The sequence below is a fragment of the Citrus clementina genome, unplaced genomic scaffold (genome assembly GCF_000493195.1).
Source record: "Citrus clementina cultivar Clemenules unplaced genomic scaffold, Citrus_clementina_v1.0 scaffold_5, whole genome shotgun sequence".
In the NCBI taxonomy this organism is placed as follows: Eukaryota; Viridiplantae; Streptophyta; class Magnoliopsida; order Sapindales; family Rutaceae; genus Citrus; species Citrus x clementina.
This window is the reverse complement of record NW_006262201.1, coordinates 6764400-6779852: the sequence shown is the minus strand read 5'-3', so window position 1 is coordinate 6779852 and position 15453 is coordinate 6764400. Positions and strand designations below refer to the sequence as shown.

The window sequence follows — 15453 nt, the reverse complement described above, 5'->3', positions numbered from 1 at the left end:
TGCGATCCGTAACTACGAGACCACTTCATGCGACTAAATAAATTTCAGTTCATTCTCAAGGGCACGCGTCTTGGAAATTTAGAGAGTTCAATTATTAGTTACTCTTTATAAAATACCAAATTCTTTATCTATATATTATGATTATTATTAGATTTCACCGTTCTATCATCCTATTAAGGAACTAGCCTTGATGATTTACAGGTCCCGAAAACGTGAAATGTTGGGGGACAATTTCCCCCCTCCGTGAGGTTTAAGCCTTTTTTCTCTATATTTAATTGTTTATTAATATGTATTCTGGCATTGGCTTCCACTGTTTTGCTCAGATGCATCATGCTTGATAGTGACAAAATATGATTATTGGTTCTTGTTTGAGATTATTTGTTTTTGCAATAGAATTGAGGTATTGTTTCAGAACTTTTGAAATGCCCTTTCACTTTCTTGTGAAGAACTCTGTAACATTTATGAAGAACACTGGGGATGAACAATGAAATTATGGATAATTAATGGTTGTGGTAAGTTGTTTCTTATCACTAACACCAAAAAGCTGGCATTTTAGTTTGGTTCGTGATGTTTTCTTTATACACCAATTGTATAGATTGTCATGACACTTTTTAGGATGGTATTTTTGAGATAATGGCATTTTTCATTAGTTGTTGGTGGACGTCTTCATGTGAGTGATTGTATGTTTCTGTACAATTTCTTTCATTTGTTTTCATGGGGAGCCTTGATTTTGGCGGTTGGCATGAATTGTTAATGCTGATTTTTCTTAACACAAAAATGAAAAGTTTTTGGCTGATTTGAATTATCTTTTGTGGTGTCAGCTTGGAGGAGGCAAAGAAACGAATTTATGCTTGTAGCACAACGACTTATCAAGGGTTTCAAGCTATAATGACTGAAGAAGAGTCAGAAAAGTTTCAAGGTAACTGTATCCACAGCATTTGTTGTTCATATAATTCTCAAATAAAATATGATACTGACTTTTCTGTTATTGTGTGAACAGGTATACCTGGAGTTGTTTTCATATTGCCAGATTCTTACATCGATCCACAGAACAAGGAATATGGAGGTAGTGTTAATTAAATATGTTGAACTACTTTGCGCTAACATTTTGAAAGTGAATTGATAATTTTCTGTGCTTACCAGGTGACAAATACATCAATGGGACTATCATACCAAGACCACCTCCTATTCAACATCATACAGGGGGGAGATTCCGTGATCGAAACAGGAACTATGATCGAAGACGTGACGTTAATTTTGGGGCCCCACGCAGTCAGCAAGGAGGTCCGATGCAAAATCAGCAAGCATGGCCTGGAAATCCGCAACAGAATTCTTCAGAACCTATGCAAGGAGATGGTAGAAGTTATGGTGCTCATCAAAATTATCAGCCTCAACAAAATTATCCACCACGGCAAAATTATGCTCCTCAGCAAAATTATGCTCCTCCGCAAAATTACCCCCCTCAGCAAAATTATCCACCTCAACAAAATTTTGGCCCTCCAGGACAAGGACAAAGAGAGGGGCCCATGCTAGTGAACAATAGAGATAATGCGGCTGGTGGAAGAGACTCTTATCAGGCAGAAGGAAGAGGTCCAATGCCTTCACATCAGGGCAATTACAACCAAGCGGGGCAGGGAAATTATAATCTTCCACAAGGAGACCGGAGTGGTTATGGGCGCGGCAATTTTTCTGGTGCTTCCTATGGGGGATCTTATGGACAAGGAACAAGTTCTAGTTATGGACAGAGTTACCATGGGCAAGGAGAGGATCAAAGATTTTCACAAGCGGATCAGGGAAACATACAAGGTGGGCATCGGAACTAGGCATCCATTGGATTTAACTAGGACAGACCAAGTAAGGCATATTCCCTTTGGAAGATATAGTGTTTTGATATCAAGCTCCAAGTGCCTGTAAATTGATTTCATTAACTAATGTGGACTATTTATTTGGTAATGCACTGTCATTCAGTCCTAGAAACTATAGTTGTGCTGTCTCTGCCCCATATCCTAATTAGAAAATAATACCATCAAACTCTGTCCTGTAAAATCAGTTATTGAGTCACCTATTTAGCTCTCTTTGTAGCTAGGGCCTTGGAACTTAACAAGTAGCTTGGTGAAATCTCTTTAGTTTCTATCCAGATAAGTGAAAGAGCAAAATTTCAATCAATGCAAGTTAAATTTTTCTTCCTGTATGAAGTGAGAGGGTTTGAGCAACATTCGTTGATGCATTGTTGTTGGCTTTTGCAGGGAAAATATCAGGATAATTTTGATTAGTTCTTTGGGACGACGAGTCAAAAGGGAGGGACCTGAAAAGTACTTAGGAATTGCTTTTTCTCTTGTTCATGGGTTGTAGGATGGTACATTTTAAAATATGCCGTGGTAAATATGTTGACAGACTAAGTTGTTTTCCTGTCTGTTTGAGGATTGGAAATGGATTCTTGCTTCACATTGTTAAGTACTTTGGCCATAAATATAACGGTTTAGAATATACATTAATCATTTTCTCTTGGTTTAATCGAATCTCCATTTGTTACATTATTAATCAACTGAATGGCCTTATAATGACAAGGATTTAGTGTATGTTTGGCCACTAAATCCTCAGAGTAGATCCTTGAATGGTTATATTATCAAGGTTGAGGGACCCAAAATTACCTTTGAATTGTTGAGAATGAAAGTGCTTAATTGCTTATGCATTGTAGGGAAAAAAAAAATAGTGTAAAAGTAGTTGTTAAAGATAATTCCCGGATGAAGTTTAGTATCTATAATGCTTGCTTACACTGGATGGGAAGATAAAATTCAATCAAATCATCAGTTTTCAAATAAAAAAAAAAGTGTTATTTATGTATTTCGACACACGTTGTAATAAAAGGTTAAAAATGATCAAATTCGTCTGATCTGATCCAAAAAATTTTACTCTCGAGTCCAAGTCTAAAAATAGTTTGAATAACCGTTTTGTACGGACAATGTTTAAAATAAAATCACAAACAGTGGCTGTCAATTGATACGTAACCGATATTTCCCGCCAATTTCGCTTGCTGTTTTTCTCGGTTTTTTTTTCTGGTTCCTCTCTTTCTCTCTCTTACTTTCTTCTGCATGAAGAAACAACGAAGAAATCCATTTCTCTAACATTTCTGATCCTTAGAAAACTCGTCCTCTTCATCAGGTGAATGTTTATTTCAAATTTATTTTCAAAAAGAAAAAAGAAAAAAATTGTGGGGTTTTGATTTATTTTGATTAAAGTTTATGATCTCTTCTCGATCTTGTTTTATTTTGTATTTTTTGTTCATGCTTTTGATTGATAATGCTGAGCGTTTCTTGATGAATGAATCTAGGACGTGGGTTATAGTATTTCATAAATGTAAACCAAAAACAGTGATGGAGCCAGAGTTTTAAATTAGTGGGGGTAGGATTAATATGCTTTTTAAGAGAATTTGCGGGATTTTGGTAATGAAAACATAAATTTTTTAGTTACTTTTTTCATATCTTATTCAAAGCTAGAGAGGAAGATAAAAAAATTTATTGGGGGAAAATAATAATTAAATTTAGATTGAGAAATGATATTCTGAAAAAAACTAAGACTTAATAAGAGCAATCGTCTATGCTGGTCGTTGTGTCGCAACTATCTAATTTGGTCCTTGTGTGGTTCCGCCACTACATCAAATGACTCTTTAACCCTAATTTGAGGGGATTTGGAACCCAGATTTCTTTTACCACACTTAACACACACATTTTTTATCAGACACTATCTGGTCGACCAAGTGATTTTATGCTTGAATGATGAAAATCTCACTCTGTAAATTAAATTACAGTGTAGAGCTAAATGGGACTGTGTTAGATGCACATGACGGCCTGCGAAACCATCCATGGTATGGAGCCTTGCTATTGCTTAAGCGGAGTGTTAATTGACCAGTTGTTGTGTTTTCAGTTGGTAGTGGCCAAGAAGGCAATGGACAAGTACTTATGGTTTTTCTAATCTAATGAATGTTTAAAATTGAAGCTAGCTACAACATGATACAAAAAGAATCATTTAATAAGTTCATTCAGAGAATCGTATGCAAGATCCTTGAGGTGTAAATTTGTTTCATTTCCTCTGAGGGGAATGCTAGAAGTAGAATTTTGTTTTGAATTGAATCAAAATAAATCTGGAAGAAAGCATGACGGATTGTGAATCGGATACATTTGGTGAAGGCTCAATATATGCTTAATCAAATTTGCTTCTTTGACTTTTTTTTTTCAGTAGCTATAATTGTTGTTAGAGATGACGCATTTGATCTAATGGGCATGTGGATTTTGAACCTATGCTATAGACCAAACATGCATGTGTTAATTGATCTTATAAACTGGTGATTGTCATCTAATCACTTTATCCCTTTTGGTGTCTTAGCAAGGAACGATTCTGGGACATCTTGGAGAGATTATGCAATCTTTTTAATGGTTTTGCACGAATTACAGTAAGAACTCGTGTTTCTTTTCACTCGGCTGCTTAATTCTGATGCTTAAGGATATTGAGATTGGAGATTTTTCTTTCAAGTGGTGAAGTTTACAAGCTTTATGATTTAGATACCAGACATTTCAAAACTGGCTGCATGTTCTAACATCTTAAGAGAAGAGAACTGCTTCAAACTTTTGTGTTCGTCCACAACTTTCCATGCTAACAGGTCTCGATTGATTGTTGTGGGCACAACATTAGGTAACCAAGGTGTGCCTAGAATCTATCTCAGTATGGGTAGTGAAGGTAATGTTACTCCAAAATCCACTAGTAGCGGGAGTGCAGCTTCTGATGAACCAGTTTTCTTGCATGGTGACTTAGATTTGTCGATTTTGGAGGCTAAATCCCTTCCAAATATGGATTTAATTACAGAGAGTATGAGAAAATGTTGTAATATGTGCGGGCACTGCAGGTTTCCCTTCAAGAAAACACGAGGGCTTTCTGGCAGACATTCGATGATTACTAGTAATCCTTATGTCTCTGTTTGCCTATCTGGGGCTACAGTAGCACAAACTAGAGTAATTTCCAACTGTGAAAATCCCTTTTGGGATGAGCACTTTTGTGTGCCTGTCGCTCACTCTGTTGTAAACTTGGAGTTTCATGTTAAGGATAATGATATTCTTGGGGCTGAACTTATTGGGGTAGTGCAGATACCCGTCGAGAAAATTCTCTGTGGAAATGAAGTTGATGATTGGTTCCCTATAGCAGGAAGTTATGGGAAAAATCTGAAACCTTTTCCGCAACTGCATGTTTCCATGCGATATAAGCCAATTGGTCAGATTCCTCTGTATAAAGATGGAGTTGGTGCTGGACCGGATTACCAAGGAGTTCTGAAAACATATTTTCCGCTCAGGAAAGAAGGAAATTTGACTCTTTATCAAGATGCTCACGTTCCTCCTGGCATGCTACCTGAAATTGCTCTTGATGGTGGAAAAACTTTTCGTCATGGTCAATGTTGGGAAGAAATATGTCATGCTGTTTTGGAAGCTCGCCACTTGATATACATCATTGGTTGGTCTGTGTTTCATCCTGTAAAGCTTGTAAGGGAGCCAACAAAACCATTACCTTCTGGAGGAGAGCTTTCTTTCGGAGAGCTGTTGAAGCACAAGTCACAGGAAGGAGTTCGCGTGCTTTTACTGATTTGGGATGATAAAACTTCACATGATAATTTATTTATAAAGACGGTAATCTCTTGACATCTCATTGAATGTTGCAAGCTATCTGATCTAAAAAAGTTTTATAACTTTATGCAAGTGTTTCTCTGATCTGATACATGCACAAAACATATGGATACTTGGATTCCTTTAGGATGTTTCTTTTTTCAGTGGGAAACTGCATTTTTCTCTGTTGAGGTGATCAATTATAGAGTAAAATATTTTCTGTATTATTTTGTCACGTTAATGGTTTGGATCTGCTATTATCAACCTACTGACAGATTCTCTCTTGATTTGGAACTGAGATTTATAAATTTGATCAATGATAGGCTTGAATGCAGGAAGGTGTCATGCAGACTCATGATGAAGAAACCCGGAAGTTTTTCAAGCACTCTAGCGTAAACTGTGTACTCGCTCCTCGCTACGCAAGCAATAAACTCAGTATTTTTAAACAACAGGTGATGAAACATTTTTGAGCGAATGTTGAATTGTTTTGACAATAATTAAGATGACACTTCTGATCTGTTGCTTGCTTAGTGAGTTTTTTTTTTTTTTAATTTTCATTACAGACCATTTAGTTGGAATTGTTATCTTATTCTCTGATTTGAATGGATCATTCTAGTCCAGGTTGTGGGAACCCTATTTACACATCATCAGAAGTGTGTGATTGTTGACACTCCAGCATCTGGAAATAACCGGAAAATATCAGCTTTCATTGGTGGTCTGGATCTATGTGATGGAAGATATGACACTCCCGAGCACAGGCTCTTTGGTGATCTTAACACCGTCTTTGCAAATGATTTTCACAATCCTTCATTGCCAGTAAGTAGTTATTATACATTCCCAAAGCTCTCTATGTGGCTTATCTTGACTTTGGATTCGAAGTTCATTGTGTCTGATGAGGCTAAGATTCATTGCAATGCATGCATGCAATGTGTCCATATCACCTACTTAGCTAGTTGCAGTACATCTTTGTTTATGTAGTTTTTGTACTTGCCACCATCAATTAGTGTAAATCTGGAAACGACGTGTAATCCACTGATAAGAGATCTGATGTCCATTAGGCCTCCTTGACATTTGCTTTTAAGTATGATTGAGGTGTTCTTCATTTGCACAAATAATTGCAATATATGTGAAACGCGATTTTTAATGGCTGTTATGTTGTTGACACTTGCAGTCTCATGCCAAAGGCCCAAGGGAACCATGGCATGACATGCATTGTAAAGTTGAGGGTCCTGCTGCATATGACATATTAATAAATTTTGAGCAAAGATGGAGAAGGTCCACAAAATGGCGTGAATTCAGGCTCAAAAAGGTCACTCACTGGTATGATGATAGTTTGATAAATCTGGATCGCATTGGAATAACACCATCTACTGGTCCTCATAGTTATAAACCTACGCGTGCTGGTAGTGAAAAGGAAACTGAGAATTGGCACATTCAGGTAGGGAATAAAGGTTCTTCATTGGAGATTATGAGCATGCATTAAACATTGAGAGAAGATCCTTGACTCATTTTGCTTATGATAGGTGTTTCGGTCCATTGATTCAGGATCTGTAAAGGGATTTCCAAAGGATGTTGAGGAAGCTGTGGCTCAGGTTAGAACTGAGCATATGTAATGCCTCATATGCTATACTTCTTAGCAAGGACTAACAGGTTCTTTAGTCAACTTGACAGATGTAGCTTCTCATCCATGTGAAACCATTATGAACAGAAACCTCTGATAGCAAATTTGATCTGCTGTTACTCTCTTTTTTATCGCAGAATTTGGTCTGTGCAAAGGACTTGAAAGTAGATAAGAGCATCCATTCGGCATATGTAAAAGCAATAAGGTCAGCACAGCATTTTATATACATAGAGAATCAGTACTTCATCGGGTCATCATATCATTGGCCATCATACAAAAATGCAGGTATTTAAACCAAGGAATGGACGGATTGTCGCTTAACTTTTTCCTTACATCGATCAGCCCATAAAATTTCTTCTCTGCACAAACAGGTGCAGATAATTTAATCCCTATGGAATTAGCCTTGAAAATTGTCAGCAAAATCAATGCAAATGAGCGTTTCTCAGTGTATGTAGTAATTCCAATGTGGCCAGAGGGTAACCCAAATAGTGCTGCTGTCCAGGAAATTTTGTATTGGCAGGTAAGTTTGAGATCTATTTACGAGGAAACTACTGTACTCTCACTGTTTGTTAGAACCGTATATGGATTCATTAAGCTATTGATTATTCAATATAAGAAACTATTATAATTCAGAGTGCATGAATCTTCTTTTTATTTACTAGTAAAGTAGAATGTCTGATGGCATGCTAATGTTTCATTTATCAGGGTCAAACAATATCTATGATGTACAAGATTGTGGCACAGGCGCTTCAGGAAAACGGCCTTTCCAATAAATACCATCCTCAAGATTATTTGAGTTTCTATTGCCTCGGTAAGCGTGAAGCGCCACCTTTGGACCGATCTCAAATGAATCAGCAAACTGAAAACCGTGCACTGGTATACTATTTTATATACATGATAACTATATGTCTGATGGGTATAGCAATTCATATTCAAAATGATATTAATATGCAGTTACTAGCTTTATATCTCCTGATATTGATGTTATAATTATATCTTGGATTACGTTGGACTTCCCTCTTTTTGTTGACAGGCAGCGGCTCAGAAGTTCCGCAGATTTATGATTTATGTCCATGCCAAAGGCATGATTGTTGACGATGAGTATGTAATCATGGGATCGGCTAACATAAACCAGAGATCATTGGAGGGTTCAAGGGATACAGAAATTGCAATGGGTGCTTACCAACCTCATTACACATGGGCAGCAAAGAAATCTCACCCCCGCGGCCAGGTTTGAAATGTCCATTTACTTGCTAAACATGTCAGAATTCAAAGTTGGCTAAATAATTTTATGTTATTAGTTTGAATTGAACAAATGTTTCCATTACAAGGGCAGCAATCATATGTTATGGCTTAGCTTGAGTTCACTCTTCTAGTTGCTAAAATCAAATAGAGCTTTTACACTAGCCTAAATGAAATACGAGTGAAGAATTCATACTCAAGTAGCCAAATCTTGGAGCTAAAGAAAGAACAGACCAATTCTAACATCAACAGAAACTGTTTTGTGAAGTGTAAATTTTAATCCATCATCAATGATCAATGAAGATCAAAATATTCACTACTTAAGCTTACTTCGTATGAATCATTCATCATCAGTTAGTACAGATTTCAATTCAGTTGACTGGTGAAAGCATTCTCCGTACGTTGACATATTAAAGAAATTGTGATGGCTGCAGGTGTACGGTTACAGGACTTCTCTATGGGCAGAGCACCTGGGCACACTGGAGGATACGTTCCGCGAACCGCAGAGCCTTGAATGCATGCAGCGTGTCAACAGGATCGCGGGAGAAAACTGGAAAGCATTCGTGTGTGATGCTCACAAAGAAATGAGGGGACACTTGATGCAATATCCAGTTCAAATCAGCAGAGAAGGGAAAATGAGTACGTTGCCAGGTTATGATACATTCCCTGATGTGGGTGGTAAAATTCTCGGAGCTCCCACAAGCCTTCCCGATGCTCTAACCACGTAAATTTTTCGGAAGAGTCAAAATTAACAAATTTGGTAACTTACAAAATGGGTGTAATTACAATAAGTGTGTATTGTATGTAATGGAGTTACCTGACTGATGGTTTTGGACTGAGAGTGTGCTTTATTTATAGATAATAATTAGAAGATTGTACATTTTGATAGTGTTAAATCATTGGTTAACCAGCAGCATTAGAAGGTTTCATCAAATGATTGATATGATCTGATCATCTCCTTTTACGTGCTGCATTTTTGGAATGTTGCTTTGAGAAATCTGTTCAAGTACATGGATGAATGAGCAGATAAATTTAAACCAAAATTACCAAAAACAAAATTAAATAAAAAGAATCGACCACAGTGGGAGTCGAACCCACGACCTTCTGATCCGAAGTCAGACGCGCTAATCCACTGCGCTATGCGGTCTTGAGTGGTGTAACATTAATAGATATTTAAATTAATAATTATTACATTGTTCATTGGTTAAAATGAATCCTTCCAACCGATGAACCGAACCGGATGTGCCCGCTTGAGTGAAAATTACTCAGTACAATTTACATGTGATTGAATACATTTACGTGATTTGAGTAAAATTACTTTACCTTAAGAATAAATAAAATCCCTTAAGGACTGTGTAATTTAAATACAAGCGCTCTGCAGGCATTACTGGCATACGCACAGATAATAGCACTATTTAAAAAAAAAAATAGTATCTAAGTAATTATGGGCAAAGGAGGGAGCAAGTGAAGTAAAGTTAGGGAAATAAATGGCAAATAATAAATATATAAGAAGTATTAAAAATCTTCTTTAGGATGGTTTCATGCATGGTAAAGTTTATAATCATATATAGGGAAAAGGACGGCGAGCTCTCTAACATATTATCGATGATGTGTAAAATGAAATCAATAATTTTTTATTTAAAACCTTAAAAATTGAGATGTAATTATATTTTATGTAAATTATTCACTCTAAATTATGAATTTACCCTTCGAATGATAGGATGATAAAAAAATGATGAATAATAGACAAATTAAAATCAAATTTATTTTCTGTGCAAATTGAGCAAAATAAAATATTAAATAAGCTTTTATATGAAAGAAAGGCAAAATGGGCATATGGGAAGTAAAACTGGCTTCCTATTTCAGAATTTATCATTGAGAATGATACATTCATAAGTTAGATTGAATAATTTAGGTAAAATGAAATTAAGTCTTAATTTTAAATTTTAAATAAGAAGTTATTGATTTCATTATACACATGACATGTTTTAAGTCAATATATTGATTTATTTATTATAAGAATATAATAATAATAATTGTAAATTAAAAATAAATTTGTAATTAAAACAAACATAATAAAAATGAGGATTATGTGTCTTTTTTAAAAATATTAAGAAGTTTTATATATTTTTCACTGAGTAATGATATAGCCACAAAGTCTTGTACAAACTTATTTTATACAAACTGATGTGGCATGATAAGATTGATTGAATTAAATATTACTTGGCCCACATGATTTGTTTTTATTATTTTATATTTTCATTCAACCAATGAATTAATGTCACGTTAATTTGTACAAAATAAATTTATACAAGAGTTTGTGGTTGTATCATTACTCTTTTTCACTAAATGTCGGGGGCTCACTATCCTTTTGCTTATATATATGTGTGTAATTTAGTTGTGGCAATTTTTTAATGGCTCATGGAACTGTAATTAGGGCCATGAAATTTATCTGTAATTCATTCCGAAATCAAGAACAATTCGCATTTCTAATAAAATCATCATTTCTTTCTTCATTTCGGAATTTATAATATTGAGCGATTATTCGTAAATTTTACTTTTATCAATTCAATTGAACCGACCGGTCCTCCGGTCCGATTTTTCGCTGATGCAAGTAAAAAGATATATACACTCTTTAACAGACTCGGGTTTCGCCCGTTCCGGTTTTTTCCACATCCAAAATTCAATTTAACTGACTGAGAGATCTGAGATTTTGGAATTAGGGTTTAACCTCTCTTACTGTAATTCACTTTTCTCTTTCTCAACTTGATCAATTTAAGAACTAAATTTGATTCTGCTTCGATTTAGTGAATTGTTATTTAGTAAAGGGCTTTTTTTTTGGGTTTTATAATTAAAATCATCTCATTTCTTGTGATTTTTGTGTAGTGAAAGAATGGCTTCAGTGGGGCAACCGCCGTCACTTAAAAGACGGGATGCGCCGGTATCAAGAGAAGGTGACCAACTTATAATAACCCCTTTAGGAGCTGGCAATGAAGTGGGGAGATCATGTGTCTACATGTCCTATAAAGGGAAAACTATTTTGGTATGTGTAAAGGGGCAGCTTTTAAGCAGCTTCAAGTTTCATATGTGGCCATTTAAATGTGATTTAATTTTGATAAAAATGTTCATTTCTGTTTTATTTTACTCTGTCATGGGATTGTATTTATAGTTTGACTGTGGGATTCATCCCGCTTACTCGGGCATGGCTGCTTTACCTTACTTTGATGAGATTGATCCTTCAGCAATTGACGTCCTTCTTATCACGCAGTATGTGCTCTTTTCCGGTAATGTATACCTTTATTAATTGTTGAGCAGTAGATGCAATAGAGTAAAATGATGTTTCGGGCAGTCATTGTTTACTTAGGGATTGAATTAGAACTTCTGAAATTTGTTTAAGAAGAATGATTTGGGTACTTTTGTCGCACATGAGGTGTGTGCAACACAACTGGTACTTTGTGGTATTTTTGCTCTTTACACTTTTATAAAGCACTTATTTCACGTTAATGTCCTTCTTATCACGTAATATGTACTTAATCCCATAATGTACACTTTTATTAATTGTTCAATGGTATATGCAATAGAGTAAAACTTAGGGATCAAATTAGAACTTCTAAAATTTTTAATTTTGGAAGAAAATTTGGATATCTTTGTCAAACATGAGATGTTGTGCCATAACTGATATTTGCTCTTGTTATCCCAGAAAAAAGATTCATATTTTATGCTGTTTTTTTCTTTACACTTTCATAAAGCACTTGTCTTTGGAATCCTATTGTACGATCGTTTAATCAAAATTGTCCTAGCTGACTCTTTTTCTCTATCAACCCTCCCTTATGTTGTCATGTAATATATTTCTACTACTTCATGCTTTTCTCATGCAGCTTTCATTTGGATCATGCTGCATCCCTACCTTATTTTCTGGAGAAGGTTTGTTGTGTTCTTCATGAATTAACTCATGACCGTTTTGTAAAGTCTTCTTCAGGGCTAAATTGATATTTTTCAAAATTTTCTTTTAGACCACATTCAAAGGCAGGGTATTCATGACCCATGCTACAAAGGCTATTTACAAGTTGCTTTTGACTGATTATGTAAAAGTGAGCAAAGTTTCAGTTGAAGATATGTTGTTCGATGAACAAGATATTAATCGCTCCATGGATAAGATTGAGGTGTGTTTTCTTATTTGCTGCTCTTTTAAATTTCTAAGTACTTTTGCTTTTTATTTGATTAGAGGTAAGTTTGATTGATCTGAGGCTTCCATCAAATTTTGGACTATTATGAACTATAATTTGATATTATAAGATGCATGACAGATAAGAATGTTTATTTAGTGAACTTTAGTTGTACTGTTTCCTTCTTGCTGTTCATGACTCATCTTTCTTTTCCTATCCTTGTTGGAGAATTACAAGAATTACTAGAATGGCCCTCTTAGCGTCTTAGGTGTTGCTTTTGGATATTTTTACCTATATATTTACTAAGGTTGACGAAGACTCCATTTATATGTGTCTGATAATGAATGATAAGTTGTAGGATATATAATTTTGTTTATACATTGTATATACCACGTGTTTATATTTAGTATTACATTTCAATATACCAACTTATAGTTTTTCTACTATAAATTATGATGATGAGTAAGAAAGTTTACGTTATAATAAAATCTGTGTATAATAAGCCGATACTCTCGAATTAATATAGATGAAGGTAGCATGGTAATATGCACTGATATTGAAGTTCCAGGTCCATTTGTCTGCTCCTCTTGATGCCTTCTTGCTTGAGGGCTCTGATATAGGGGCCTGATTATGACCTACATATTTCCAGTTCCCCATGGTTGAACCTCGACGCATCCTTTCATCCTAACATTATCATCCATCTGTCCTCTTGGCTGTCAATTAACCTGTAAAGTCATAATTTAGCTGACTTATCTGATCATTAAATTTGTTACTGATCTTTATTTTTCAATCCAGGTTCTTGATTTCCATCAGACAGTGGAAGTGAATGGCATTAAATTCTGGTGCTACACTGCTGGCCATGTCCTTGGTGCTGCCATGTTTATGGTTGACATTGCTGGTGTTCGAGTACTCTACACTGGAGATTATTCTCGTGAAGAGGACCGACATCTCCGTGCTGCTGAGCTTCCTCAGTTCTCTCCTGACATATGTATAATCGAATCCACTTATGGTGTTCAGCTTCATCAACCACGGAACATTCGTGAGAAGCGCTTCACTGATGTTATTCACTCAACTATTTCCCAAGGAGGTCGTGTTCTAATTCCGGCATTTGCCCTTGGCCGAGCCCAGGAATTGCTACTGATCCTTGATGAGTACTGGTCGAACCATCCGGAGTTCCATAATATTCCAATATATTATGCTTCTCCACTTGCCAAAAAGTGCATGGCTGTTTATCAGACATACATCCTTTCCATGAATGAGAGAATCCGCAACCAGTTTGCAAACTCGAATCCCTTCAAATTCAAGCACATTTCCCCATTAAATAGCATTGACGACTTCAGTGACGTTGGCCCTTCGGTGGTGATGGCAAGCCCGGGTGGGCTTCAGAGTGGTTTGTCTAGACAATTATTTGATATTTGGTGCTCTGATAAGAAAAATGCTTGTGTCATCCCAGGTTATGTTGTCGAAGGAACATTGGCAAAAACCATAATTAGTGAACCAAAAGAAGTCACCCTTATGAATGGTCTCACCGCTCCTCTCAACATGCAGGTCCATTACATATCTTTCTCTGCACACGCAGACTATGCTCAGACGAGTACATTTTTGAAAGAGCTCATGCCTCCTAACATAATTCTTGTTCATGGAGAATCTCATGAGATGGGGAGGCTCAAAACAAAGCTAATGACCGAATTAGCTGACTGCAATACAAAAATAATCACCCCAAAGAACTGTCAGTCCGTTGAAATGTATTTTAACTCTGAGAAAATGGCAAAAACAATTGGAAGGCTGGCTGAGAAAACGCCAGAAGTTGGCGAAACTGTCAGTGGCATACTTGTAAAGAAAGGTTTCACTTACCAGATAATGGCTCCTGATGATCTTCACATCTTCTCACAGCTATCAACAGCAAATATTACTCAGAGGATTACTGTCCCTTACTCAGGGGCCTTTGGTGTGATAAAGTACCGGCTTGAGCAGATATACGAGAGTGTGGAGTCTTCGACAGATGAGGAATCTGGGGTTCCTACTTTACGAGTGCACGATCGAGTGACTTTGAAGCAGGACTCAGAGAAGCATATATCGATGCATTGGACTTCAGATCCTATAAGTGACATGGTGTCAGATTCTGTTGTAGCATTGGTTCTAAACATCAATCGGGAGGTTCCTAAGGTAGTTGTGGAATCAGAGGCCATAAAATCTGAGGAAGAAAGTGGGAAGAAAGCGGAAAAGGTTATTCATGCACTGCTTGTCTCACTCTTTGGAGATGTGAAATTAGGAGATAACGGAAAGGTGGTGATCAACGTTGATGGGAATGTGGCACATCTTGATAAACAAAGCGGAGATGTAGAGAGCGAAAATGAGGGTCTCAAGGAAAGAGTTAAAACAGCATTTATGCGAATTCAAAGGGCAGTAAAGCCTATCCCACTCTCTGCACCCTAGATTCTATTCTCATCTAACCTCTTTTTCCCATCTTTTAACATGTTTCTGGATTTTGAGGAAATTTTGGAACTGAGTTGGTACCGCAGATTCGATTTTTGAGCAACGTTGATTGTATTGAACACTTGAATCTTTAGGCTGCACAGCTTAGCCTCGAATTTGATCATGAATACAGCAGCTGTATCACAGATTTTCTTCAAAATTTTCTTTTGAATATTTTAAAACTACTTCAGTTTTTTTAATATGTTTCATAATATCTCTTTAAATCTGCTGTTATTTTCTTGCTTTTGCTTGTACACTCTTGGCAGAATTGAATGGCCTGAGATACATATTTATAAAATTT

The 15453-nt window shown here is 36.2% G+C and overlaps 3 protein-coding genes and 2 non-coding genes across 6 annotated transcripts in view; 4 read left to right on the top strand and 1 right to left on the bottom strand.

Annotated features, from left to right (window-relative positions):
• LOC18041221 (multiple organellar RNA editing factor 1, mitochondrial) overlaps positions 1-2185 on the top strand; it is a 3467-nt gene extending 1282 nt beyond the window's left edge. The window contains 3 exon segments of the mRNA XM_006431694.2: positions 822-919; positions 1001-1066; positions 1144-2185. Coding sequence (XP_006431757.2) covers positions 822-919; positions 1001-1066; positions 1144-1823 — 844 coding nt within the window. The 3' untranslated portion in view covers positions 1824-2185.
• Positions 2186-3840: 1655 nt separating this feature from the next.
• LOC18041962 (phospholipase D delta) lies at positions 3841-9239 on the top strand. The gene is made up of 12 exons (XM_006431691.2): positions 3841-3953; positions 4384-4450; positions 4560-5672; positions 5984-6100; positions 6270-6464; positions 6820-7086; positions 7172-7240; positions 7407-7554; positions 7641-7789; positions 7975-8145; positions 8303-8500; positions 8946-9239. The coding sequence occupies exons 1-12, from the start codon at positions 3841-3843 to the stop codon at positions 9237-9239; spliced, it is 2901 nt and encodes a 966-aa protein (XP_006431754.2).
• A 345-nt stretch (positions 9240-9584) lies between these two features.
• TRNAR-UCG lies at positions 9585-9658 on the bottom strand. Its single transcript has one exon. It is a non-coding gene; the product is annotated as a tRNA-Arg (tRNA).
• A 1522-nt stretch (positions 9659-11180) lies between these two features.
• LOC18041961 (cleavage and polyadenylation specificity factor subunit 3-I) lies at positions 11181-15329 on the top strand. Of its 2 annotated transcripts, XM_006431689.2 has the most exons (6): positions 11181-11252; positions 11398-11554; positions 11681-11778; positions 12390-12435; positions 12525-12674; positions 13473-15329. In XM_006431689.2, exons 2-6 carry the CDS (start codon positions 11405-11407, stop codon positions 15111-15113), a joined length of 2085 nt encoding a protein of 694 aa, XP_006431752.1. In that variant the 5' UTR covers positions 11181-11252; positions 11398-11404; the 3' UTR covers positions 15114-15329. The 2 variants fall into 2 exon arrangements, with proteins under 2 accessions (XP_006431752.1, XP_024039000.1); XM_024183232.1 differs by lacking the exons at positions 11181-11252; positions 11398-11554 and having other exon boundaries at positions 11714-11795.
• On the top strand, positions 13202-13320 carry LOC112098728. The gene has a single exon (XR_002905837.1). It is a non-coding gene; the product is annotated as a small nucleolar RNA snoR100 (small nucleolar RNA).
• Positions 15330-15453: the final 124 nt, after the last annotated feature.